General features: G+C 43.5%; 1 protein-coding gene across 4 annotated transcripts in view; it reads right to left on the reverse strand.

Moving 5' to 3' along the window:
• SNX25 (sorting nexin 25) overlaps positions 1–27006 on the reverse strand; it is a 92294-nt gene that overhangs the window by 17884 nt on the left and 47404 nt on the right. For 2 of the 4 annotated variants that reach the window (XM_054720129.1, XM_054720131.1), the window contains exons 6-11: positions 23345–23415; positions 12592–12773; positions 9823–9954; positions 8620–8892; positions 5792–5956; positions 2488–2619 (exon numbers count right to left, since the gene is read on the reverse strand). In XM_054720129.1, the coding sequence (XP_054576104.1) occupies positions 2488–2619; positions 5792–5956; positions 8620–8892; positions 9823–9954; positions 12592–12773; positions 23345–23415 (955 nt within the window). Of the gene's footprint in view, positions 1–2487; positions 2620–5791; positions 5957–8619; positions 8893–9822; positions 9955–12591; positions 12774–23344; positions 23416–27006 lie in introns of those variants that run through there. The other 2 variants (XM_054720132.1, XM_054720130.1) reach the window with 2 other exon arrangements.

Genomic DNA, 27006 nt, shown 5'->3' on the forward strand with positions numbered 1-27006 from the left:
TGTTCTACAGCAAAAGAACACTAATATGGCAGACTTACCATTCTGTGTTTCCTTGCAAAATCAAATCAACAGCAAGCAAACAGGTGTGAAATATGAGGGTTTCCCCAGTTTAATTTCAGGATTCAACAAACCATGGTTTCTATTTTCATGAAATTTTACACTGGGAGACATAATGTCCTCTACCTCCCAATTTAGATAATTCAAAAACACACACATATATTCATACAGATACACACATGCACCCCAACATATTCACAAGAGCCCACTATTATTATTTTTAAAATATGTTTTTATTGATTTCAGAGAGAGGAAGGTATAGAAACATCAATGATGAGAGAGAATCATTGATCAGCTGCCACCCGCACGCCCCACACTGGGGATCGGGTCTGCAACCCAGGCCTGTGCCCTGACCAGGAATCAAACCGTGACCTTCTGGTTCACGCTCAACTAGTCCATGCTCAACCACTGAGCCACACTGACCAGGCAGAGGCCACTATTATTTATTTATGTATGTATGTATGTATGTATGTATGTATTTATTTTCCCCATTGACCTTCCCCCAGCCTCCCCTATCCCCTGTCACATTTAATGCAAATTGATAACAGAAGAAACAAAAGAATTTAAGCTTGAATCAGTAACAAATCAAATTAGAGAGAAAGAGCCAATAAGAAAAGCACAGAACAGAGATGTGAGACCTACTAAGCACACGCTGAGCCCTGTGAGGCAGGACTGTTATCCCCTGTAAGAACAGGGGAAGTGGAGGCACAGGCAGGGTCTCTGACTGTCCTAGCATCACACGTCTAGTAAGTGGGGGTTCCAGCCTCAGCCCAGGAGAGCTTGGAGCAGTGTAAACACGCCTACACATTCCCGTGGGACTGCTGGTGACTGGCAGTGAGGCGACCCCGCTGGGTGCATCCCATTCCCGCTGCAGTGACCCTGGTGCCGCAGCAAGCGCCCGAGTACAGCTGAGGACCAGGGCAAAGTGCCTCGTGAGAGTTTTCCCCTCCCTCTCTCCCTCCTGCAGCATGTGCCTTTGGAAGGTGATTTTAATAAACTGTGAAATGTCAGAGGCAGCTCTACGGCAACACTGAGGAGGTGACAGAATCTGTGTTCTTTCCCTCCACTGGCCTCCTCTAGCATTGTTTGACATTAGATACCCCGACTTCACCCTAAAGATAACTCTATCTACAATTATCAAGGGTTTCTTTTTAATCCTCACCCAAGAATATACTTAGAGGAAGGAAGAGAAATACAGAGAGAGAGAGAGAGAGAGAGAGAGAGAGAGAGAGAGAGAGAGAGAGAGAGAGAGAGAGAGAAACACTGATCAATTGCCTTCTATACGTGCCTCAACTGGGGATCAATCCCACAACTCAGGTGTGTGCCCTGACCAAGAATCAAACCAGCATTGTCCTGTGGAACCTACTGGCTGTGCATCAAGGCTGACATTTCTATATAGTATTTCAAGGTTGGGTGCAATCTTCCCTGACCTATTGCCCCCCAAAAGCGTATTACCCTGCAGTTTACCTTAGTAAGAGTGCCAATAAGTACCAAAGACATACCAAGGGTTCTTGGTTAAGCTCTCATGTAAGGTGTGTGCTTCAGGGTGGCTCTCAGAGAACATGCTTTGTTTCGTTCTCTAATCTAGAGAATACTTTAAGATTGTGACTCTTAAGCCCTCCCCCAGTATGTATCCAGCCACTGGGATGATGGGAAAGGCAGGGATGAACGAAGATAAGCTGGGCAGATAGGTCCTTGCAAATCTAAGGCGCTGAGTATTTAACAAGCCACTGGAAACAATGACGGGCAAAACATGAGCACTCTCTTACTCAGGATCTCGTTACTTGTGTACTCTATGGTGGACCTGACCTTTAGGTCCCCGCAGACAGGAAGGAAGGAGTTGTCAATATTAACAATGGAAATGCCTATAAGCATCTTTCTTTTAAATGAAATTATTTATTTAGACAAAATAAAAGGGACACAGCATATTCTAAAAAAGATTATTCCATCTCATCAGAGAATAGCAAAATATTTTCTAATTCAAAGGATAAAATATTTTACTAAAGATCTTACAGCTACTGACATTGGAACAACTGAAGCCAGAAGGATGGAACGATCAGAAACACTTACATTGAAAACTTTTTACCTCCAAATTTCAAATAGTGCTTTCCATTTTATTTCAACCTTCAATGGAAAAATAAAATGGTAATTTAAAGACATTAACTGCTCCAATCTGAAGTCTCTTACAATTCAGTGAACCAGGACAATTCTGTCTACAGTGGAGTAGAGTGGGTCTCTACCAGGCAGCCGAGTGCAGCTCCCAGTCACGGGAGAACCAGAGTGAAATATGGGGGAAGGAAGGTAGGACAAATGCAGTCTAAAAAAATAAATACAAGATTTCCACCCTCAACCTTAATTCTCCAGAGTAAAATCTTTTCTTATGAAGTCAAACTTTTAAAATAAATTGGGAGTAAAAGCAATGAAACCTACCTCTCCACTGGTGATGGAAGCTTTCCACATTCCGAGGTTCTCACACCACCAATCTGTCCTTGCCAGGTGCAGCTGAAGGTCTGTGCGTTCTTTCTCTGTTAGAATTATTTCCTCCTTCAACTTGGAAACAATCTGCCACAGGAATACATCCTGGGAGTTATAAAGCTATTTAAAATACTATACAATTTTTTAAAAGTAGCAGGGTACAAAATCAATACACACAAAAATAAGTTGTATTTCTATACACTAGTAATAGATAATCCAAAAAGGAAATTAAGAAAACAATTCCATTACAATAGCATAAAAATAATAAAATACATAGGATGAACTTAAGCAAGAAGGTGAAATACTTTTACAATAAAAACTACAGAACATTGATGAAAGAAATTAAATATAAACAAATGGAAAGATAGCCCATGTTCATGGATTGGAAGACGAAAGATGCTAAGATGCAATACTACCCAAAGTGATCTACAGATGCAATGCAATCCCTGTCTAAATCTCAATGATTTCATTTTGCACAAACAGAAAATTCCATCCTATAATTTATGTGGAATCTCAAGGAAGACTGAACAGAACAGACAACCTGGGAAGAAAAGAACAAAGATGGAAAACTCACACTTCCTAATTTCAACACCCATGACAAAAGTACACTAATTAAAACAATTTGGTACTGAAATAAAGACAGACATATAGACCAATGGAATAGAAAAGAAAGCAAAGAAGTAAACCTTCACTTATATGGTCAAATGATATTTGACAAGGGTGCCAAGACCATTCAATGGAAAAAGACAATCTTTCCAACAAATGGTGCTGAAAAAAATGGGATATCACATATAAAACAATGAAGTTAGACCCTTACCTAACACCATATGCTACAATTAACGCAAAATGGATCAAAGAGCCCTAGCCGGTTTGGCTCAGGGGATAGAGCGTCGGCCTGCAGACTGAAGGGTCCCAGGTTCAATTCCAGCCAAGGGCACATGCCTGGGTTGTGGGCTCCATCCTCAGTAGGGGGCTGGCAGGAGGCAGCTGATCAATGATTCTCTCTCATCATTGATGTTTCTCTCTCCCTATCCCTCTCCCTTCCTCTTTGAAATCAATAATGACATATATTTAAAAATGGATCAAAGATCTAAACATAAAGTTAAAACTATAAAATTCTTAGAAGAAAACATAGGGAAAAGCTCTATAACTTTTAATTGGTAATAATTTCTTGGCTATAACATTAAGGCACAGGCAACAAAAGAAAATATAGAAAAATTAGACTTCATAAAAATTGTAAACTTTTAGGCAAAGAACACTATTAACACAGTAAAAAGACAGTCAACAGAATGGAAGAATATATTTGCAAATCACATATCTGATAGGAGATTAATATCCAGAACATACAGAGAACTCCTAAAACTCAACAACAACAAAAATAAACAACCTGATTAAAAAATGGGCAAAGGACTTGAATAAACATTTCTCCAAAGAAGATATATGAATGGCCAAAAAGTACATGAAAAGATACTCAACATCACTAGTCATTAGGGAAATGCAAAACAAAACCAGAGTGAGATACCACCTCACACCCATTAGGATTGTTATTATTAAAAACATGTATACACACACACACACACACACACACACACACACACACACACACACACACAGAAAATAACAAGTATTGGTCAGGATACAGAGAAATCAGAATCCTATGTATGGTGATAAGATAAAATGGTATAGCCACTGTGGGACAGAATGGAGATTCCTCAAAAAATTAAAAAGCAAAATTAACATATATCCCAGCAATTACAGCTCTGGGTATACACCCAAAAGAAGTGGGGGGGGAAAAAGGATCTCAAAGAGATATTTGTACACCCATGATTATGGCAGCATTAGTCACAATAGCCCAAAGTGGAAGCAAACAAAGTATTAAGCGACAGATGGATGGATAAACAAAACATGGTGTACACATACAATGAAATATTATTTAACTTTAAAAAGGAAGGAAATTCTGACACATAGTAATATGTGAATGAACCTTGAAGACATTATGCTAAATGAAACAAGCCGGTCGCAAAAGGAAGAATTCTGTATGATTCCACGGACGTGAGGTACTTGGACTAGTTAAATTCATAACAGACAGAGAGACAATGGTGGTGGCCGAGGCTGGGGAAGGAGCGATGGGAGTTAGTGTTTAGTGGGTACAGAGCTGCAATTCTGCAAGAGGAAGAGCGTTCTGAAGATGGATCGTGGTGACAGTTTCACAGCAACATGAGTGTATTTCACATTAACCTGTACATTTTAAAATGGTTAAAATGGTGAAATTTAATGTCATGCTTATTTTACTACAATTTTTAAAAAATAAATAATTGTTTAAAAAGTTATGTTTACAGTCTCCTTGGATCTCTTCTATGAGAAAACATGTAGGGTTATATAACGTAGTTTGAGGACAGCAGCTTTGCCCCAAACCCTCCTCAACATGCAGTCTGCGAGGACCCCTTCCTTCCTCGGAAACCCCGCAGGAAGCCTCCCGCCGGGCCAGCGTCCCGCACTTTGCCACCGGTCAGGGCTGGGACTATCTGCCTCATTTTCATCGGACAATGTTTTGGGTCCACATTCGGCATGTTTGCTCCCTAAGAGCAGGTGGCAGATTCTATATTTCATTGATTCTTCACAGTGACCATCACAGCATCATTCATTTACTCATCACTTGTGTCTCTGAGCACACGTGCAGCAAGTGCCAGAGATCAGGTTAGCAGACCGAAGGGTGTCAGCCGCACCTCTGTTAGACCTCCTTGGTGGATTCCAATGAGGCATGAACCCAAGGCAAAAGGCCACACCGCCTCCAGGGTGTGACAAATGCCAATCAATGAGATGCTGTTTACAAATTCTGTTGGCTTTTAGCAAAATAATTTATTTCTTGCATAATTTGGTGAGGGTCTCTATATTTTACTTGCTGCATTTATAAGAAAGTAAAAAAAAGGTAAAGATTGGCCTTGAGCAGTTAACTCACTTGCAGAAATGACCTTGGTTCAAGGGAAAGCTTTGCCCCTCCCGCAAAGGTACTGCAGGCAAGCCAGTCCAGGGAACACTTACAGATGACAGTGGGGAAAGAAACCCAAATCACGAAAGAGTAAAAACAAGTACTTTTCTAATTCTTACTAGAAGCAAAATAGTAATAACAACAATAGAACTTAAAATAAAATTCTTTTTAAAGAAACTGTGGCACCTCTCAGCATAAACTGAAAACTACTACTTATCAAATTTAAAAAATGGAAACGTTGAAAGACAACCTTGAAAGCGAAAGAGTTACCTTCTTGTCAGGTTTTGGTGCATTTTGAATAGAATTTAGAGCTTGCCTTTTATATTCAAGTTTCTCGTTTAGTTCTCGTAGTTTGTTTACAGCAAAACTGGCTTGTTCATTAGTCTGACTGGTGCCTTCATCCACAGCTTCCTCAGCAGCCTCATCTCCCAGGCTCTGGAGGAGGAAGGCACATAACACTGAGTCATACAAAGACGGACTATTCCGTAATTATCACCTATCAGACAGGCACTACATCAGTACAATGACTGCCCAAGTACCAGGCTCCACTAAGGAAAAATCTACAGTACGAGGTCTAGAAGCAGACTGCTTTTTCTCCGTAAAGTGAAAAATTAAAGTATTTGGAACCAAAGTAATGGGTGTTCAGAATTGCAATGAGAAAAAAAAAGGGGGGGAAACATGTACTATCCTAGGGAAAGGGAAATGATTCCACACCATTCTTTCCCAAATGGTTCACCAAAGGGAACGTGCATGGAACAAGGGGAGGCAACAGAGCTATCTTCCCAGCTCAACCGCCATGTCCTGTGCCTCATCTTGGACAAAGACACAGGTCTGGATTCCTTTTGGTGTCCTAAGAATATTGTTGAAAAACTCATGCAAGTCTCTCTAAAATAAAATTTCCAAATTCCTACTAGCAAAAGTACTTCCTGTATACACTTTGTTCAGTCCTTCTCTTGAAATTTATAAAATTTATAAATCATTACGTCGATTATTTACTAGTAAAATGGTTAGCATTTGAAAGTGACTTAAAGTTCACAAAGAACTATATAACTTGGAATAATCTGGCAAGATTACTCAAGGGCCTGTTAATTAGATTCATGAGCAGCAACATCAGGACACTGAAAAGAACTGCTGAGAACTATCTTCAGGTTTATTTACTCCTTAACTTTCTTCCAGAGTTTTTTCTTCCAACTATTATGAATTGTAACAGGGCATTAAATTTTTTTCAAAGAAAAATAAGGTATTATAATCATAGCAAGCCAAGCTGCTTTCATTTCTGTAGTTTCTTTCTAATCCTGTCTATAAGTATATCTATTATGACATAATTTTACACCTGTACACACTTGAGTGGGTATTCTGCCTTTTTCCCATAACATATTTTGAGGGTATTATAGTCTTTAAAATTATAATTTATGTCCGCAAGTTACTTTCTGAATTGAAATTTAACTGAGGCAGATGCTACTGCTGCTCCTCTGAGTTGATTTTGCACTTTTGCTCTCCCACATGTAGTCAACTCCACTGTGCATCAACTTTTTTCTCATTTTTAGCTATGTTCTAGGATAAGTTTGCAGATAAATTTGATTATTGAAACAAAGAGTAGGCACTATCAAAACGTCAGTAATACATAATACCCCCCTTTCAATCCTAGGTGAAGTTGGACATTTTTTAATGTTTTGTTTACTATTACTTTTCTTATCAAGTGTCAGTTGAAGTCCTTATTCAATTTATCTGTTGGATATTAATGTTTTTATTAATTTGAATAACCTTATTTGCATATTAACCATTTTAACTTTTAGGTAGAGAGATAGCACAGTTAAAACAAACTGGCCTGCCCTAGCCAGTCTGGCTCAGTGTACAGAGTGTTGGTCATGGACTGAAGGGTCACAGGTTTGATTCTGGTCAAGGGCAAGTACCTTGGTTGCAGGATCAAGTCCTGGTCCTGGTCAGGGTGTGTGAGGGATTCGACCAATTTATGTGTCTCTTTTACATCAATGTTTCTCTCTCTCTGTCTCTCCCCTCCTCCCTTGAAAAATATTCTTGGGTGAGGATTAACAAACAAACAAACTGGCCTGTCTTATAAAGAAAATGCAATGAGTAATGAGTTTTGGACCAAAGAGCTTAGTGGTTTTGTACACCAAAAATGTAAATAACCACAAACTTTTTTTTAAAAAGCCTGGCCCAGCAAGTATGGCTCAGTGGTTGAGCATCCACCTGTGACCCAGGAGGTCATGGTTCATAGGTGGACATTTGGTCAGAGCTCATGCCCGAGTTGCAGGCTCAATCCCCAGTAGTAGGGGGCATGTAGGAGGCAGCCAATCAATGATTCTCTCTCAATGAAGTTTCTATCTCTTTCTCCCTCTCCATTCTTCTCTCTGAAATCAATAAAAACATGTGTTTTTTAAAAAGCCTGAATGAATGAATTTAACAACAGTTCAGAGATGCCAGATTCTAATATTATCAAGTGCAAGTACTTGATCTTCAGGGCTTGAGATACAGTGAACTGGGAAGAAAGAATCAAGATAAATGATAATCTTTCTATGTAAGAAGACTCTAAAACACATTTTTTCTTTGTACCTTCACAAAACTTAAAACTCAATAATAATATAAGTCATTGATAGTGAATGGATAGCCACTGGAGCTAAACAGAACGACCTAGTACACTAACTGAAATCAGACTTCAGGTATGGAGAGCAAGGTTCCTTTCAGAACATCTTCATTTCACTTGATTTTTTTTAACTCCAATATTTCCCATGACTCCTTTCACATTCTCTTCCTCTCCTTATTTTTCCCCCATCCTTTGTCTCAAACAGCCCACCTCACAGATTTTCAGGAGTCAAACCAGGGTGTGTCTCAGGCAGGCATAGGCAGGGAGGTCTCTTACACAATGTTGGAAAATGGTAGCCAGTTGGTCAGAAGGACAAAGACAGACACGTGTAAAGCCACAAGCGACATGGTAATTCAACTTCAAGTTCTACTGAAATTCCTGTATGTTAAAAGATGGAGGTGCACCCCAAATCTGGCTTATACAACATGTGCTCACCTAATCATATTCGAAGTTTACGCACTGAGAAGGAAGCAGAAAGTCGAATGGGACTCACCGCTTCATCCTTGTTAGAAGTCAACTGTGAGGCATGTGTTTCTTCCTCTCTTGTGGTCATTTTCTCATACAGGTCACTGACAATAAACGAAGGGTAATACCTGTCCTTCAGGGCCTCATAAACCTCTCCCTGGATTTTGAAGAACACTTCAATACCTTTATTTCCTACAAGACACTGCTGGATCTCTTTGTAAAGGGATTTTTCCACAGATATTTCTTTGCTCTCCACAAAGAAATTCTGGTAAATTTCACCAACTAACTGTGGGATTTCATTCTGAAAAGACAGGAAGAGAATGAGGAAGGTAAGAAATAGCACCTCTGAGAATTCTTCTCTTCTGCCTTCTCTGTGCTTTCAAGGGGGGAGGGAGGCACTGAGAATGCACACTGGTAGCCAGGGTGGGCCCAAGCTTCATGCACATTCAGGGCCAAGGGTAAGTGTCAGACACTGAACACAACAGCGGTTCCTTAAAATGAACACTTCACGTTGGACAGTTAACAAGTAGCATTCAATTCCAGCAACACTCACGTAAAGTAAAAATGAGTAATTTAATGTACACAGTGCTCTTTGTGCTTCTCTTAATAAGCCCCACAAAATATATGTATATAGATTATACATATTGTTAAGTATACTTATAGATATGTCCATACATATATATTTCATATTCTTGAATTTAATTCTTAAATATATATTGAGAAATTGCCAAGTACAAAACACAATGCTTATTGTTGGGCTTTTCACGGTAACCAAAATTTTTTTCTGTGTTCCTTACCTCAATCATATTTTAAATAAAATAAAAGGAGAACAATCATTAGCATAAAATATGCACATTATATTAAAAATAACAAGGTTATAAGGTTGAGTTATAGGTGACAAGACCAAATTTATTATAACAGCAACGTGGGTATGCACATGCCGTTATATAATGTGTCCAAAAGGAAGTACCTGAAACTGAATTCACTATTTTGGTACTTTTATAAATCCTTTGATTACACATTCAAAAACATCTTTTGTTAAAAAAAAAAAAAAAGAAGCTAATTTTTATTTACCATTATGGGCTAAAACATAATGCCAATATTATATTTGGTTAAAATGTTCTTTTCATGTATTCTTATCTTACAGTTTCACTGAAAAACACAGACAAACTGCCTAGCATACACGTTTTTATCAGCTAGTGATTAATATTCCTTAGTCTAAATATATTACCTTATTAGCATTCTTTAAATATTCCACAGACTCCCAAAAGCCAATCAGAGCTCTCTTGTCCATTCTTTCCATGTACATTCGGAAGTGCTCTCGGTAGAAAGTATTGGCCAAGATATCTTCAAATTGAAGAATCTATTAAGAGAATTTAAGAAAAAGCTCTTAAAAACAAAATTTTAAATATCAGTTTGCTTTAACTTCCAATGGGTTAATTCAGGGGGAAAAAAATGCCTCACTGTTTTGAGGTCATAGTCAATGTAATACTTAGTCAATGTAGTACTTCTCTCACCCTCTTAAATTTTAAATGGTAAAAGTTTACTGAATATTCAAAATGCACATATTCAATAAATACCAATTTTCTATTAATCATTCACTCGTTCAGCACAAAATCTATTTGGCATCAACTCTGTTATCAGGCACACTTCTAGGAAATGAAATAGACATAACCCTGCCCTACTGGATGTACTGCTGAAAGTAATAGATGCCAACAATAGAAAAATTCAAGAGAAATGTATTAAAGACCAGGAAGCCTGAGTGTAATAATTTGGTATTTTTGCTTTCCATTCTATTTTTATATAGCTGAGCAAATCTACAAATTATTTTATATTTTGCCCTTTTTGTTTAGAGTATCACATTCATTTAAAACTATTTTATAAGTATCATTTAATTAATCCATAATATTCCATTGTATGGATATCCCAAATTACCCCTTTATTATTCTGCATGCTTACAGTAAAAGAAAAAGCATTAGTTGAAGACTCCATGGGAATGATCATAAGCATGGACTGCTGTGATATGAGAAAGCAGATGACCTTCATTATAATTCATAACTCAATGAACTAGGAGAAATGCCCCAAATTAGTTTAGAAGGAATTTAAGTCCCATATTCTTGGTTATTAATGAGGTTTTTTAAATGGCATCTAAGTATAACTCAAATGCAATGAAAAGAAAACATTTTAAGATTCTTAATATTGTGATAATATTTTCAGAAATGTTACCAAGTGCATGTGGTCAATGAATATTCAACTATTCTGCCAATAGTAACCCTCAATCTGTTCTGTGGGCAGAAAGGGACATTTTTTCTAACAACTTCTGGTAACTAATTAAAAAGATGGCCATCCCTTGCTACAGACCACTAATAATTAGTTCCCATAAATACTCCAGACCATTAGTAGTTAGTTAGTTTACTCACTCTGGGAGACTGTAGCACGTAGCTTTACTTTATGTAAACCGTACTGGCGATGCACTCTGAAGTATAAATCCTGACTGTCCACGCTCCTGAGAGGTTAGAAGGAACCCACACCACCTATGGCTATGGAGGACAGGTCACTCAGAGAGCCACTGATTTTTAATATAGGGAGGAGTTGAGCAGGAAGAACGTTCAACAAATTCTAAGGAAGGCTTCCCAGCGTAAGTTCACTCAGATCAAATGATGCCCCAGTTGGATACAAATTCATGTATTTGCAAAATTAAGTCCAAAAAAATCTAAACTATTCCATTGTTAGATTTAATTCTTTCTATGTTCAGTCCCCAAAGTGCAAATATATCCAAATAAATTAGGGTAAGTATATCTCAAGTAGGATTACTAAAACCTCTGATGTACCCTCATCTCTTGGCTGAGCGATGAGCCAAGTTCTCTACCCCATTTGTTTTTTCCTTCTCTGGAGACCCGCATGAGCATTTCACTGTGTGACGCCTACACCACCTGGGTTTGCATCCTGCCTCTGCCACTTTCTAGGCCCATGAGCTCTGTTACTTCACCACTTGGAGCCTCAGTTTCCTCATCTGCAGAATGAGGATAGCACCGCCTACTTTATGGGTTGTTGTGAGACTTATAACAGCTGCTGTGTATCGCAACCGACAACAAAAACTAATCAGAAAAAGCCTGAACCAGGATTTCGGCTAAGACAGACAAGACAATGATGGGTGGCAAAAAACAAGGTAGCCAAGAGGTGGCTTTCTAGGTGAGTAAGCGTGGGAGAAAGAATTAGATCAGTGGGGTCAAGAGGCTACAAAGAGCACCAGGAAACGCTTGTGGATGATGAAGATGCTGGCTGCCTTAATTGTGATGATAATTTCATGAGTATATACATGTGTCAAAATTTCTTTGTACACACTTTAAATAAAAGTGTCATTATACTTTGATAAAGCTGTTTTTAAAAATGAGTATTCCATTAAGCCTTGATAATAGAATTGCAGACAATTTGCAAAACGTTTACACTAAGGACAATGGAGTACTTTTCTATCTATAGATTGCTGGATTTGATTTGCCAAAATATTGTTAAGGAATTTTCTATTTTCTGTTGCATCATAATGGATATTGGTTAGTAGTTTGGGTTTTTTTCCTTCTCGTAACATTTTCCCCCTCCACTTATTAAAAAGGTGTAGTTAAGATTGATTTTATCTCTGCCTTAAAATGGTTAACAGAATTCACTAGTGAAATGATGAGCCTGAAGTTTTCTTTGTGGGAAGGTTTTAAATTATGCTCCTCTAGGATTGTGGGAGGGAAAAGGAGGGTGGGAAAACATACACAGGCATGCGCCCACACACATACATCCACCCCCCATGCCTACCTATCATGCCTATTACCATTCCCGGAAGTCAATGACACCAGGTAATACAGCTCTTCACTCATGAAAGCAAACATGTGAGTCCATATTCTGGAACATATGCCTTCAGTTAAATACCAGAAAGTTAAAAGGCCGTATCTCTGATTCCACCAGTGTTCATAACGAACGTGAAATGGTCAAAACAAGAAACAGGAAGTTCTACCTTCTGGCTCTGAGGCCCTTCCCCCTCATCGGGGGCCCCGTCCTCCTGCTGGTCGTAGTCGGGGCCGCCCAGCATCCTGATTCTCTTCTCGCACTGCTTCTTCGCCACCGTCAGCTGGTTGATGTACCTTTTCATGTTCCTGGCCCTCAGGAGGTCAGCTTTCATCGCAGCAGTTTCTTTACCTGGCATGGGAGGGATGGACAGGCCCGGTCAGAGCCTGAGGTGAGAGGGAACGCAACAACTCGGAACCAGGTCACTGTCAGGTGCGGGGCATTTGAACAACGGTGGGTACTGAAGAACAGGATGGGATAGGACGGAATAGGAGAGAATTCATCTACACATACGCTTACTCTCAACAGAAATACCATTAATTTTTAACTATGTCACTGACAAATCTTACTCAGTGTAAACCATTTTACAAACCTCCTCTGTCAACACACTCACAAACCGATCCGCATGTTCGCATGGATATACAGTTAACCCCTGAACAACGCGGTTTGAACTGTACGGGTCTACTCATATGTGGATGTTTTACAATGGTTTAATTCCTTAAGTTGATGTTATAAAATTTAAAGTAAAAGCAAAAAACTCACGCAAAATTCGTTTTTAAAAACGACTAAGCATTGAGCACTACCTTGTGGAAAATGGCCTGCTTTGCCTACGCAATCTGAAGCAGGGTTGGGGTGGAGGGAAGGCTTTTGTTAGTCTTGTGTGTTTTTTAACGGGACAGAAAGACAGAAGCGAGCGGGTTTGAATGCTGATGAGAAAGGAGCCCTAGGGGAGAAGGAGAGGTGACAGGCGGGGGTGGAACCCAGAAACAGGTGCAGAGACTGGCTGTGGGGAAGCCGCCTGCACTGCATAACCAGAATGGACGTGACACCGGCAATGGGAAGAGTGACAGGCTGAAGCTGAAGCAGCTCTCCCACGTGGACTCCGTTTTCTTGGCGGAGAGAGAGGTTACCTGCTTAGAGGGAGGTGGGTAAGAGTGAGGGTCAGAGGGCTGCAGGAGTGGAAAGTGAAATTCGCGGTGGAGAGCGGAAGAGCAGGCTCACTGCAGAAACCCCTGAGATGGCTGGGCCGTGCCCGGCCTGGGGACCCGTACACACAGGTGCTCCCAGGCAGGGCAGCTCACCCCCGGAGGCGAGTCCTCAGGTACTTGGCTGAGACTGGAACCCCCCAATAAAAGAAGGGGGTCTGTGCTTTGTTTCTTGGTGCCCCTCAAAGTACAGAGTAAGAAACGTTTTCTTTCTCGGCTGCAGACCTCCAATTCCCCATGGTGATCATTCCCTCTCACGTCCACTTAGTCAGTTTCTACAAATGCTTAAAACAGGACCCCGCAGGCCCTACAGACTAACTGAAAAGACTCAGGCAAGCACCACAGAGGATGTTATCTTCCAGAAGCAGCTTTTCCAGGGTTAGCACAGGGCCGCCGCCACCGGCAGGCCACTAGATGGCGGGGCAGGAGGGCCTGGCAGATACAGATCTTTCATTTGACGTCCACATGGTTTCTCAGCTGGTCCTGTGCTAAAGAACTCGGGAATGCAGCTTTCATCTCACCGGGAACACCAGTATCGCAGAGCTCCCCGTGGGAAGATCAGGGTGACAAGAGTCCACCCCCAGATTGGTCTCTGCAAACTAGGAAGCGCTGTGTGTGCCTCTAGAGAAAGAGATGCTTGGAATAGCTAATCTTTCAGGAATTTAAAAATTTAGTTTTAAACATATATCCTTAAAAATCAAAATTTTGTGCATAGCATTTAAATTACCCTAAGATTGGGGAAAAAAAATGCTTTTTACAAAATAAACCTAGAACGTATTTTAATTTGGGGTGAAAAGAGGCTAATAAAGAGACATACCTGGAAAAAACTGAACACATTTACCAACAATCAAATTCTTCTAGGAAAGCTGTAAAAGCCTTTTACAAATACAAAAACTAGAAGCAGATTCCAAAGAAAAGGGAGAATAAAAGAGAATAAACCTTCCTCTAAACCCAGCTGCAGGGCAGAGAATATTCTGGTGTTCTACTTGAATGTCTCCTGCTCCCGTCAATGCCTTCTGTTTGTTAAAGGGCAATCCTACGCCATTGTCTGGGCACAAGCTTGTTGCTAACGAATGAAACAGCAGCCTGTTGCTTACACAATTCTGTTCATTTTTGCCTCAGAAAATTAGTGCCATGTTCAGGGCTAAATGGCTAACATGGCCTCGTGTAGCCCATGTGCCTGCCGTGCAAAAATTGTTTTGATGCACATGAATACATGTCTTTGTGACCTGAAAACCCATTTAGCCAAGAAATATTCAAGACAAGAGATGTATAGACAAGTGGGTATGCGGCGACCAGTGTGGCCCGGCTGGCTCAAGACAGATTCATATGCCTATTTCTCTGTAAGGCCTGACGTTACATGGTGCAATGTGAAAAAATGATCAACCATACAACACGGAATCTAGCTTTCAAAAGAAGGCCAAGACGATACACAGTGGCAGGTGAAACTGGATGGCAGTGGCTCTCTAATTGGTGCCAAGATGAACACACAAGTGATACAATATTCTAAAGCTACCTATACATATAAAAACCTAAGCGACCGTTCAACCGTCCGACCGGTAGCTATGACGCGCACTGACCACCAGGGGGCAGACACTCAATATACAGGCATGGAAACATGGAACAGACTGATGAATCTCGGAGGAAAGGGGATGGGGGAAGGGCAGGAAGAGATTAACCAAAGATCTTATATGCATACTAGAGGCCTGGTGCACGGATTCGTGCACTGGTGGGGTCCCTTGGCCTGGCCTGTGGGAATCGGGCCAAAACTGGCTCTCCGACATCCCCCAAGGGGTCCCAGATTGCGAAGGGCACAGGCCAAGCCAAGGGACCTTGCTGGGGCACGAATCTGTGCCCTGGGCTTCTAGTTAATTATAAATGTTTACTGTTTTTTCTCCTAGATTGTCTAGATTCTACTGAGGTCAAAACAAAAGGAAATGGATTCATTTGGGTTCATTTGCTGCAAAGGACACTTGGATTAGACATTAGGGTAACCCTGCTATAGATATTGGCTATAAGGACATCCCAGCAGACCTATGACCAACACCATAGAGCTGCCTGTTGTAGCACCTTCTACCCATGATGCAGTTCTTCCTTAAGCAAGTGGAAGGCTTGCAGCGAGACAGACAAGAACACCAGGGCACAACTGTTAGGTACTATCTCTAATGAGGCAAAGGAGGGTGAAGTAACTTACAATGCAAACCAGCGACTCCAGAAATAGCACAAGTATAAGCGGATGGAAATGCCACCCCTATATTTTTCAGGTATTAAAAAATGTCAATAGCAAAATATTTCTCTTTTCTTATAACACCTCTCAAATTCCAAGGCATATCCTAATGACAGCACTTCCTCGGGCTGGGTGAGGAATTCACTTGCTGACACAGCAGGGTTTCTCAACCCCAGGTGGTACTGCCGACCTGTGGGGCTGGTTACCTCTGGTGCAGGGGCTGTCCTGTGCACTGCAGGGTGTGTAGCAGCATCCCTAGCCTCTACCACTAGGTGCCAGTAGCATCCTTTCTCCCAGATGTGACAACCAACAACGTCCCCTAACACAGTACTTCACACCACGGAGTACTAACAGGGAGGCACACCTCTGTGGTGCGGAAGGACACAGTCACACACCTCCCCCTCCCCGACTCCTCAGGATGCAGGGTCCTCTCACACCCCCAGGCAATCAGGAAGGAGTAGGGGACTTCCTCCCGACAGGAGCCTCCACTCCTCGCCTGTACCCATGCTGACAGGTTAACAAGCCTTTGAATCCTTCTTACACATACAAGTAGAAACTCTAACCAAGCCCCTTGAGAGGAGGGCACAGGAAACAGGTGTGTATTGACTTAGGCACCAGTCCAGTTTCTAGATGAGAAACGGGCTTGACCTCTTGACAGCAATTCTCAGTAGTTACTAATCGTCACACACACCTCTTCAAAGTTACCTGAAGATCACCTCCAAGGCTGGCCAGGAAGGAAAAAAAGACTTCCCTTGCTTCTCAACCTGAGGCCGGTATTTTTTTTTCTTTTTCTTTTTCTTTTTTTTTTTAAGAAAAAAGGGGATTCTTACCACACCAAACACTTGAAATTTCCTAAGTGTCACTGCACGTCTGTGGAAGGTACATTTGAGGAATACGGAAAAAGGACAGCGGGAGCGGATGGCGGAACCACTCACATGATGATGGAAAAAACCACAGGGCGCCAGCCCTGCACGGCGGGTCAGGGGTCTGACAGCACACCTTCTAGTCCTTCCTTCAACTGGATCCAGCACTGCCGCTGGTCAAGGCCCCCCGACATGTTTGCAATACACTTTTCCACACGTCAAATTACCCGGGGAGCCCCGCTCCCAAATGAGAACCAGCCGAGCAGATCTGACATCTCCGCTTCGAGCACAGACCTGGCCCATATAACCTGTCAGTTCTGAGCATGGCTCTCATGCCATCTGCTGTGTGAATGAGCAGTGTGGTGGGAAGAGTCCAGGACTGAAAATCGGGAGACCTGGGTTCGAGACCCAGATCTATGTGTGGCCTAACTGGTAGTTTGAAATCACACACAGTATAGTGCTGAACATCTCAGGACCTGAGCTTTATTTGTATAAATGCAGGTGTTAGAATCTGTGATGATGACGTTTTCCTGGGGGACAGAGTTGACAGTAGAGTTGCCTATTAAATTACGAGACTATAGAGAGTGTAACAGAAGTGCCCCGAGTCCCCCAAGGGAGAGAATGAGGGGCAAAGTAGGACAGTGGAAGGGACATCAGGTACTGGAGGTGGCAGTTCTCACAGTGTGAGGGCCAGACAGGGAGAAACGCTGGCGAGGGCCCCTATAGCAGTGGCAGGGAACCAGCCTGTGGTGTTTTGTAAGGTTAGGTCATTCATAAATTAGAAACACAGTTGGTTGAAGCCAAGGTTGCAGGTTCGATTCCCGGTCAGGGCACATGCAAGAATCAACCAGTGAATGAATACATAAATGGGTAGAACAAGTCAATGTTTTTCTCTCTCAAATCAATCAATAAAAATTTTAAAAAATAAATTAGGAACTATTTGCATGGAATTATTGCAATGGCAGAAAGTCAGATCACATCAAAGCATTAGAAAGGACCCTGAGGCGACTAGCTCCCTTCTTTCAGGCAAGGACACCTTTAAATCCCAAATCAGACAATGACGCTACATATTATCTTTATAAAAATAATTCCTGATGGAAAGCATTACGGTTCTTATTAGTGAGTAACTGTGTGTGTATATATAAAATTATAAATATACACCTTTGATATATTCCAAAGTTCTTCTACAGTCCGACTATAGTCGATTCCAACACTGTTTACATATACCCTAAAGAAAAAAAGATGCACAATTTTGCCAAAGCCTCCCCATCCACCCTCTCCCGCAGCACCTCCCAGGGTGTACTATTTATAACAGCAGTCTCGAGCAGCCTCAAGTCGCATCACGTCCCTTGCTGCAGTCGGCTGGATAAATATTACTCTGAATCACCTTAACTATTCTTGATAACATTTCTGGATCCAGAAGAGCAGAAAAGAAAGCTTTAAAGGAGCTGAAATACTGGGCTTATTCATAGCACAATGCAGGGGAAATTTAGCACATGCCCCTTTACCACTAGAATTCCTACACTTGGCCAGTGTTTTAGTTTTCAGGAGACTAGAGCCAAACCCCACAGGCTGGGCGGCGATTTCCCACATCCTGGAGGCTGAGGATGCAAGACGGGGGGTGCCGGCGTACGCGGGTTCTGGCGAGGGCCCTCCTGGAAGCGGCAGCAGATGGCCACCTTCTTGCTGTGCCCTCAACATGTGGAGAAGTTAGGGTCCTTCTGGGGACTCATATTGTAACAGAGCACTAACCCCACCCACGAGGGCTCCACCCCATGACATCAGCACCTCCCAAAAGCCTCGCCTCCTACTACCATCATGTTTGGATGTCAGTATTTCAACACAAGAACTTTGGGAAAACACAAACCTTCAGACCGTAGCAGCCAGTTACTATAACAGACCATTTCTCAACGATGGTGGCTGTTGTAATTATAAATAAAAAGCTGGAGAGTGGCACTGAGGCGCAACCTGAACACATCAATGGCTCTGCATCACAGTGTGGCTCCAGGGTGAGCGGCACCAGCATCGCTGGGGTCGGGGAGTGACGCACGCTCTCGGGGCCGCTCAGATCCACAGAAGGGTGCAGTCTGGGTGGGCCCAGCAGTGTGCATTTTAACCAGCCCTCCAGGAGACGCCGATGCACGCTATGTTTGAGATCCACGGCTCTCCAGGATTAAGTCCAAACACCTTACGATAGCCTTTCAAGCCTCCTCTCTCCATTACACGCCAAGCAGCAGCCCAGTGTCTCACCTGACACCACCCAACACAGCAGGCTATTCCTCAACGGCCTTCTTCATCTGTGCACATGTACCCACCACCCACATCCGCCGGGCCAGCCCAGAGGGAGCGAGGGCCACTCCACCCTTCTGAGTCAACTCAGTTCCTCTCCAGGGAAAGCCTCTCCCCACTTCTGTTCAGGTGGGGCCGCTGCCCCACACGTCCGCACCACTACCGAATCCTGAACGTGCCACTCTCGCCGCATTACCAAACTGCACTGTAATTTATGTGTGTGTCTGCCTGTCTCCTCATCAGACTGTGACCTCCGTAAGGTCCGGGACAGTTTTATTCACGGCACAGCTGTACCTACACATAGTGGCTGTGTTTGCTGGATGACTGAAGACCTACTTCTGGTGACTCATATCTTCCAGAGCACATTCTCCACCGACACGAGGACCCTAAGAGGCCGCAAGTGCTCCTGCCATTCCACTCCCTCTGTAAGTCACTCCAGCCATGTGACTTTTACTTTTACTCGGCGCATCCTGGTTGTTCCTCCCGCCTCCTGTTCTTTGCACGTTCTGTTTCTTCTCCTTGGAACGCACCCTATTCTCTATATCACTCTGCCTAGAGAAGTCCTACTTCTCCTTTGCATTTTATCTTAAATGTCTCTTCTCTGATCACAACCCCACCTCCCCTGACCCTGGGTAGATGAGAGAGCACCTGAGTACATGACAGATAACGACAGTACATGTCAGAGAAGGAATGAGCAAGGGCGACTCCGAGGTTCCTGACGTACATGGATGGATGGGGAGGCCATTCACAGAGACAAGAAACTACAGAAGATGACGAGTTATGTGGTCCTTTGATTTGGACATTCTCTCTTGGCAGCAGAGTGAGCTGGCCACTTCCTCAAGGTCTCAGAGGGGACACAGTCAGGAAATCCCCCCCAGCCTGTTACCTGGCATTTCTTTAAGTCCTCAAAGTATTTTCACAGTTGCATGTCATTTCTTAATCATCAATGATTATGATTGAAAAAGACATGTCAGAAACATCTTTAATGCAGAACAAAACTGTATTTATAGCATATATACACCACATTCATAAGTAAAGTTCCCATCTCCAGGTTGAAACCTAAATACTCTCAGGAGGTCCCATCTGTTCCTTCTTTTTTAAACCTCTTCAGTTTCCCAGTCACAGAGAGTGTGGAAAGAAATGACTTTGGAAATGACACTGCTTGCAACAGTGCACACAGCATCACTGCGCGGCCACTGAGATGTGAGTGATCACGGCCCCACCTATCTCCCAGGTTTCAGGGAGCAACGCAGGCAGGTGGGGCTTGTGGCAAGAGGTTAGCATGTAGACTGAGGCTCTTTTGTCTGATGATATTTTCAGTCTCTAAAATGCAAAGATTTCCAAAAACAACTCAACAAATATATTTTGGGGAGCCGTTAATGCTAAAATTCAAATGTTCCTTAATGATTTCTACAGGGGGAAAACACACACGTTTAGCTGGAAATAAATTAAAGATCAATTTGAGAAGCAATGAGGCATAATGGCTAGCTGGACCAGTTTAGAGATATTCAACTAAAAAGACAAGGGGGAGTGCCAAATTTGATCTTTTTTTATAAAAAGTATGTACACACATTTTAATAACAGTGAGGCAGCAGGTGGTATTATGAATCGGGAAGTCACGTCAGACCGTTAATACATTGTTCTCCTCTAATAGTGAGGAACAGAGCATCAGCTTTGCGAAGATACTGGACTGGGAGACAGCAGAAACTGAAGATCATTAACTCTTATCTCTATATTGGCAACTTCCAAGTTTTTCTCTCGGGGTTGCTCTCTCTCCACAGCTGAATCCCAGCTTAGAAACGCCAAACAGGCACTTCTCCATCCCCGTGGTGGCAAATCCAGAGGCCCAATCCCGTGAGCTCTCTCCCCTGAACCCGCCCCCACTTCTCTGACTCTCAGGGTCTTCACTTCCCGGCGAGAAACCCTTTATGATCACCCGGAGCACTCACTCTAGACCAGGGGTCGGCAAACTGCATTTCGCAAGCCGCGGTTTGCCGCTCTGTTGACTAATGAGTTTGCCGACCACTGTCGTATACTACCCTTTACCTCCTTGCACACAATATGCCACAATTGCCCAATCCTCACAGCTTCCAACTACACGGTAACATTTAGTCTAGCAGTGGTCGGAAACTCATTAGTCAGCAGAGCGGCAAACCGCGGCTCGTCAGCCGCGTGTGGCTCGTGAGCCGCCGTTTGCTGACCACTGATCTAGACTGAAAACCGGAGTCTAGAGAAATGAAAGGACTGTCCAGGTTTCCCTGGGCTGCTAGCAGGGGCAGCTCACGTGAGCCAAGGTCTCCTAACGCCTGTACTAGCACTTTGGCTTCCACACCCCAAACTTCATCTCGCCAGCCTGCAGCCCCGGGGCAGGACAGAAACAGCTGCCAACTAGAAGTTACGAGCTCAGACTCCTTAGCTGAATTTCTCTGGGAGCCACTTCCTTATCTGTGAAGTCAGCACTGTACAGCCCTCATCTGATTTTTCCCCACATCAGTCATTCACCAAGGAGGCTATTTCTCCTTCATAATCTTCCTCATCAGGCCCTTCCTTTTCGCTACCATTGTCCAAGTCCTAGGCTGCAATACCTCACCTAGACACCGCACCACCTCCGACTTTTGGACTCCATGAATGCTGTTTTGTTGTTCACTACTGGGTCATAATCACCTTGTTGGTGTTCAGGAAACATTTCTGAATGAACGCGTTTGCCCCATCTTCCTTACTGGGCTAAGGTGAAGAATTATCTTATTAAGAATTATCTCTCCAATAGAGGCCCGGTGCACAAAATTCGTGCATGGGCAGAGGGTCCCTCAGCCCAGCCTGCACCCTCTCCAATCTGGGACCCCTCGAGCGATGTCCGACTGCCCGTTTAGGCACAATCCCGATAGGATCGGGCCTAAACGGGCAGTTGGACATCCCTCTCACAATCCAGGACTGCTGGCTCCCAACTACTCGCCTGCCTGCCTTCCTGATTGCCCCTAACCTGCCAGCCTGATCACCCCCAACCACACCCCTGCCAGCCTGATTGATGCCTAATTGCTCCCCTGCCAGCCTGTTTGCCCCTAGCTGCCCTCCCCTGCAGGCCTGGTCCTTCCCAACTGCCCTCCCCTGCTGGCCTGATCGCCCACAACTGCCCTCCCTTGCAGGCCTGGTCCCTCCCAACTGCCCTCCCCTGCTAGCCTGATCGCCCACAACTGCCCTCCCTTGCAGGCCTGGTCCCTCCCAACTGCCCTCCCCTGCTAGCCTGATCGCCCACAACTGCCCTCCCTTGCAGGCCTGGTCCCTCCCAACTGCCCTCCCCTGCTGGCCATCTTGTGGCAGCCATCTTGTGTCAACATGGGGCAGCCATTTTTGACCACATGGGGGCAGCCATCTTGTGTGTTGGAGTGATGGTCAATTTACATATTACTCTTTTATTAGATAGATAGTCTAGATCTTCATTTCCTTTTCACACAGCTCCCACCTTCTGTCAGTGACTTAGAGACAAGGCAAAGTCCTGAACCCCAGCTCCCTTTGGCCTCTGCATTTCTCCTGTCTGGCCCACTCTTCCTTGTGCTTCCGGAGCTCTGCTCTCTGCAGGGAGCTGGGGGCGCCTGGAAACAGCTGCGTAAAGTCTAGCGGACAAGATGGCAGTGTCTGCTGCCTCTCAGCTACGAACCAAACCTGCTCTGCATTCAGACAGCAACATGTCCTTCAGCCTCATGTATGAGAAGGGACTAGGCCAGCACCAGGCAAACCACAAGGCGGAGAGCCATCGCCACACCTCAGTTACTCCTCAGTACCATGCCTGGGTAACGACCTCTTCATTTTAAGCAAAACAAACAGGGAAAATAAAAACAACATAAAACCCATTTCTTTAAAAAATCTACAAGAATAGAAGGGGGACAGCAGGTATTCACAATTCAAATGCTTAACTAAAGGAGAAGGTTAAGTAAATTATGAAGCAGCAACTCATTGGAGTCATTTAAATGATCAAGATTATGTTTCAAGACAGAAATATGAATAAACATTAAGATTAAATTTTACTGTGTGACAAAAAGTATGAAGTCATGTTTAGATTAAAAACAGAACAAAATCACTATCTACCCCATAAATTTAATCTTTTAAGAATTCTGACTACAGATGAATAAATTTTATAAAGGAACTCAGAAATACAAAGGTTTCTGTTAGGATTAAATTACATTTACTTTTGCTAATGCTGCTACGCTATTATTGTAAGAAGTTAAACTATTTAAATGTCAGCCAGAGGAATGCTGGGACGTGGCAAAGCTCTGAGAGGAGAGTGCAGACCAGGGACAGGCCTTCAGCCCATGTGACTGAAGAAAACAAACCGGTGCTTACCCTTCTGCCTCTTCAGCTGCGGAAAGCTGCTAATGGTCGTGGCCTGGATTATTTCCACTACAATTTGATACCTGGTTTAAAAGAGAGAGAAAGAAAAGGTTGAATATGAAGAAAATACCATTCTTGAGGATACTCTTAAACTGTGTCTGTTACTAATCACACATGACACGGTGTGAATCCTGCCCATGTATCATGAAAACCCTCTGACAGGGATTGAGCACCTACACCAGACCGGGTGCGATGCCATGAGCTAGAGGTCTCCGAGACCCCGACGTCGGAATGATGAACTTGCTCCCCCCACCCAGAGAGAAATCTGAGGTTATACTCAACGTCCCCCGCATTGGTGCCAGAGCCTGTTGACTCTTCCTCCTGAACCTGCACTGTCCTGTAAGGTGGGCATGAGCCACAGGTGGCTATTTAGATTAATTAAACCAAAAATCGAGTTCCTTGGTTGCATTAGCCACATCTCAAGTGCTTCATAGACACGCGGGGCTTGTATACTGGACAGTCAATGAACATTTCCATCACTGCAGCAAGTTCTACTGGACGACGCTGTCCCGCCAACTCCACTCACAGCTGTCCTCTGCCCTCCCTGCTTCTCACTGGGAAGAGAGCTTCTGACCGACAAAGAGAGCACCTGCAGTGGGACCACGTGTCAACACTGTTTCCGCTCCCCAGGTAACTCTAATGCGCAAAGCTGACAACATCAGGTATGTGTACGTGTGACTAAGAACACCTTTTCTCAGGAAAAATACACGTTTACTTTTAAGTGCTGCGTACACCCCTGGAGTTGTGGCTATGTTGAGCATAGTCAGGTGGGCTTTTTGAACTCAAGTTCCAGGGCTATTCTGTGGGTACTATCATTCCCTCTGCTCTTGACAATGGCCCTCTTACCCAACCCACCTTCTTCTTCTCCTCGCTATACACCTGGGCTTCACAGCATAGCTCCAGGCAGCCCTCCTCAAACTAGATCACTTTCCAGGCTTCTGCTCCTGCCGTTTCCTTCTGGAAATCATCCCCCTACTTGTCCACCTATCCAGATCCTACACGTAGTCCTTCTCTCAAATGTTCCCCAGCCCCCTAATTCACAGAGTATTTCTCTTCTCTGAAGTCCTAACTTACCTCTGCTCTATAATAGTACCTATTTAGGCATTATTTTATATTGCCGGTTTAAAGAGTCACATTTTCACACACAGTGCTGTGAATGAAGAAAATGGGCGTGCCCAGTCCTTTTCACTTCTGGGCCTAATACTTCTTTAAAAAATGGTAATACATCTGAGCCTAAGACAAAATTGTGGCTTGGTGTGTAATAAAGATATGCTACCTTTTTTCTCTCCAACTTTATCACAAACCTCTGAAGACGAACTGGGTCTTGTATTGTCCTACAGGACCAAGCCTGGAGCTGAACATATGGTGAGCACTCGGTCAATAGCAGTGAGTGCTCTGGACTCAATGTTTGTGCTCCCCCAAAATTCATGTGTTGAATCCTAATCTCCACTGAAATGCTATTTGGAGTTGGAACCTCTGGGAGATAATTAGGTCATGAGGGTGGTGTCTGCATAAATGAGACCCCAGAGAGCTCATTTTCCACCAAGTGAGACTACAGTGAGAAGACCCCATCTATAAGCCAGAAAGTGGGCTTCCCCAGACACCCAATCTGCCGGCCCCTTGATCTTAGACTTCCCAGCTTCCAGACTGTGAGAAACAATGCTCCTTGCTTAAGCCACTCACTCTATGGTATTTTTGCTATAGCAGTCTAAACTGACTAAAACAATGAGCTAAATTAATAAGGGTTAGCATCTGTAACACTTAACAGGTACACATAGTATTCTGAACAATCTGTTCTTTTGATATTCTTAGTGATTCGTGCTCTGAAACAAATGAGTCATCAATGATACTGAAAAATAATATACACCATTTGAGGAAAGAGTTAATTTTTAAAAATGAATCCATAACATTATTAGGTAAATACCAGCTAACATTTACAGATTCTTCTCATTAGGTACCAGGTACCTGTTTAGATACTTTCATTTACATTATCTCATTTAACCCTCATAATCCGGTGATGTAATTATTCCGGCATAACCCTCCCCTTAGCTGTTGAAGTATTATTTGACCATAAACACTCAGTCCATGGCCATTCCTCTCTGAAGCTTCCTAGATTCCTGTCTTCTATGGGATAAAATATTTGCTCCTACCCACTTCTTTAGCTCTTCACTCTCTACTTCTGGCCTTAATATCTTGCTTCATATTTAACTAATTATACCCACGTGGATCTCTATGCTGGACTACTAGGATCTTGCTGGCAGGTGAAAGAATTCAAGGATCCACAACCAATTCATCTTTACACACACCAGACCCTCCTCACACAGTGCTTTGTGCACAGTTGGCGTTTGCACGTGGTTAATGAATTTGTAGAATTCACTTTCACTTGAAACCAAAGGGCAAAATAGGAAATGAGTGACTTTCTCATTCTCAACAAAACTATTTAAACTACTGTCAACTGTTCAGAACAGATCTGGAATTACTAGATCTGGTTTCAAGTCAAATTAAAAAACAAAAAAAGTCTACTTATTTCATTAGGCACACCTTACACATATTTTTAAAAAATATATTACTTTAGAGCCATCTTGGGCACACACACTGGAATGTCCTACCAACATCAAGGCTGGACAAATCCTAGTCTCAGGTGTATGGTAAATGGTTTAAAATACTTTTTTTAATATTAAAACTAGAGGCCCGGTGCATGAAATTCGTGCACTGGTGGAGGGAGGTGTCCCTCAGCTGAGCTTGCACCCTCTCAATCTGGGACCTCTCAAGGGATGTCCGACTGCTGGTTTAGGCCCGATCCCACACCGGCAGTCGGACATCCCTCTCACAATCCAGGACTGCTGACTCCCAACTGCTCGCCTGCCTGCCTTCCTGATTGCCCCTAATTGCTTCTGCCTGCCAGCCTCATCACCCCCTAACCACTCGCCTGCCAGCCTGATTGATGCCTAACTGCTCCCCTGCCAGCCTGATTGCCCCCAACTGCCTTCCCTTGCAGGCCTGGTCACCCCTAACTGCCCTCCCCTGCAGGCCTGGTCACCCCTAACTGCCCTCCCCTGCAGGCCTGGTCCTCCCCAACTGCCCTCCCCTGCTGGCTGATCATCCACAACTGCCCTCCCTTGCAGGCGTGGTCCCTCCCAACTGCCCCTCTCCTGCTGGCCATCTTGTGTCCACATGGGGGCAGCCATCTTGTGTGTTGGAGTGATGGTCAATTTGCATATTACTCTTTTATTAGATAGGATAGAGGCCTGGTGCATGGGTGGGGGCCGGCTGGTTTTCCCTGAAGGTGTCTCGGATCAGGGTGGGGATTCCCTTGGGGCGTGAGGTAGCCTGGGCGAGGGGCCTGTGGTGGTTTGCAGGCCAGCCATGCCCCCCGGCAACCCAAGCAGAGGCCCTGGTATCTGGGATTTTTTATCTTCTATAATTGAAACTTCGTAGCCTTGGTGGAGGCCAGGGCCGGCCAGGAAGTTTGGCTTCCTCCATCGCCAGAGCAACCCAAGCCTCCTGCTCACTCTGTGGCCAGCTGCCATCTTGGTTGGTTTAATTTGCATACTCGCTCCTGATTGGCTTTGTGGGTGTAGCAGAGTGATGGTTAATTTGCATGTTTCTTTTAT

The sequence above is a fragment of the Eptesicus fuscus genome, chromosome 8 (genome assembly GCF_027574615.1).
Source record: "Eptesicus fuscus isolate TK198812 chromosome 8, DD_ASM_mEF_20220401, whole genome shotgun sequence".
In the NCBI taxonomy this organism is placed as follows: domain Eukaryota; kingdom Metazoa; phylum Chordata; class Mammalia; order Chiroptera; family Vespertilionidae; genus Eptesicus; species Eptesicus fuscus.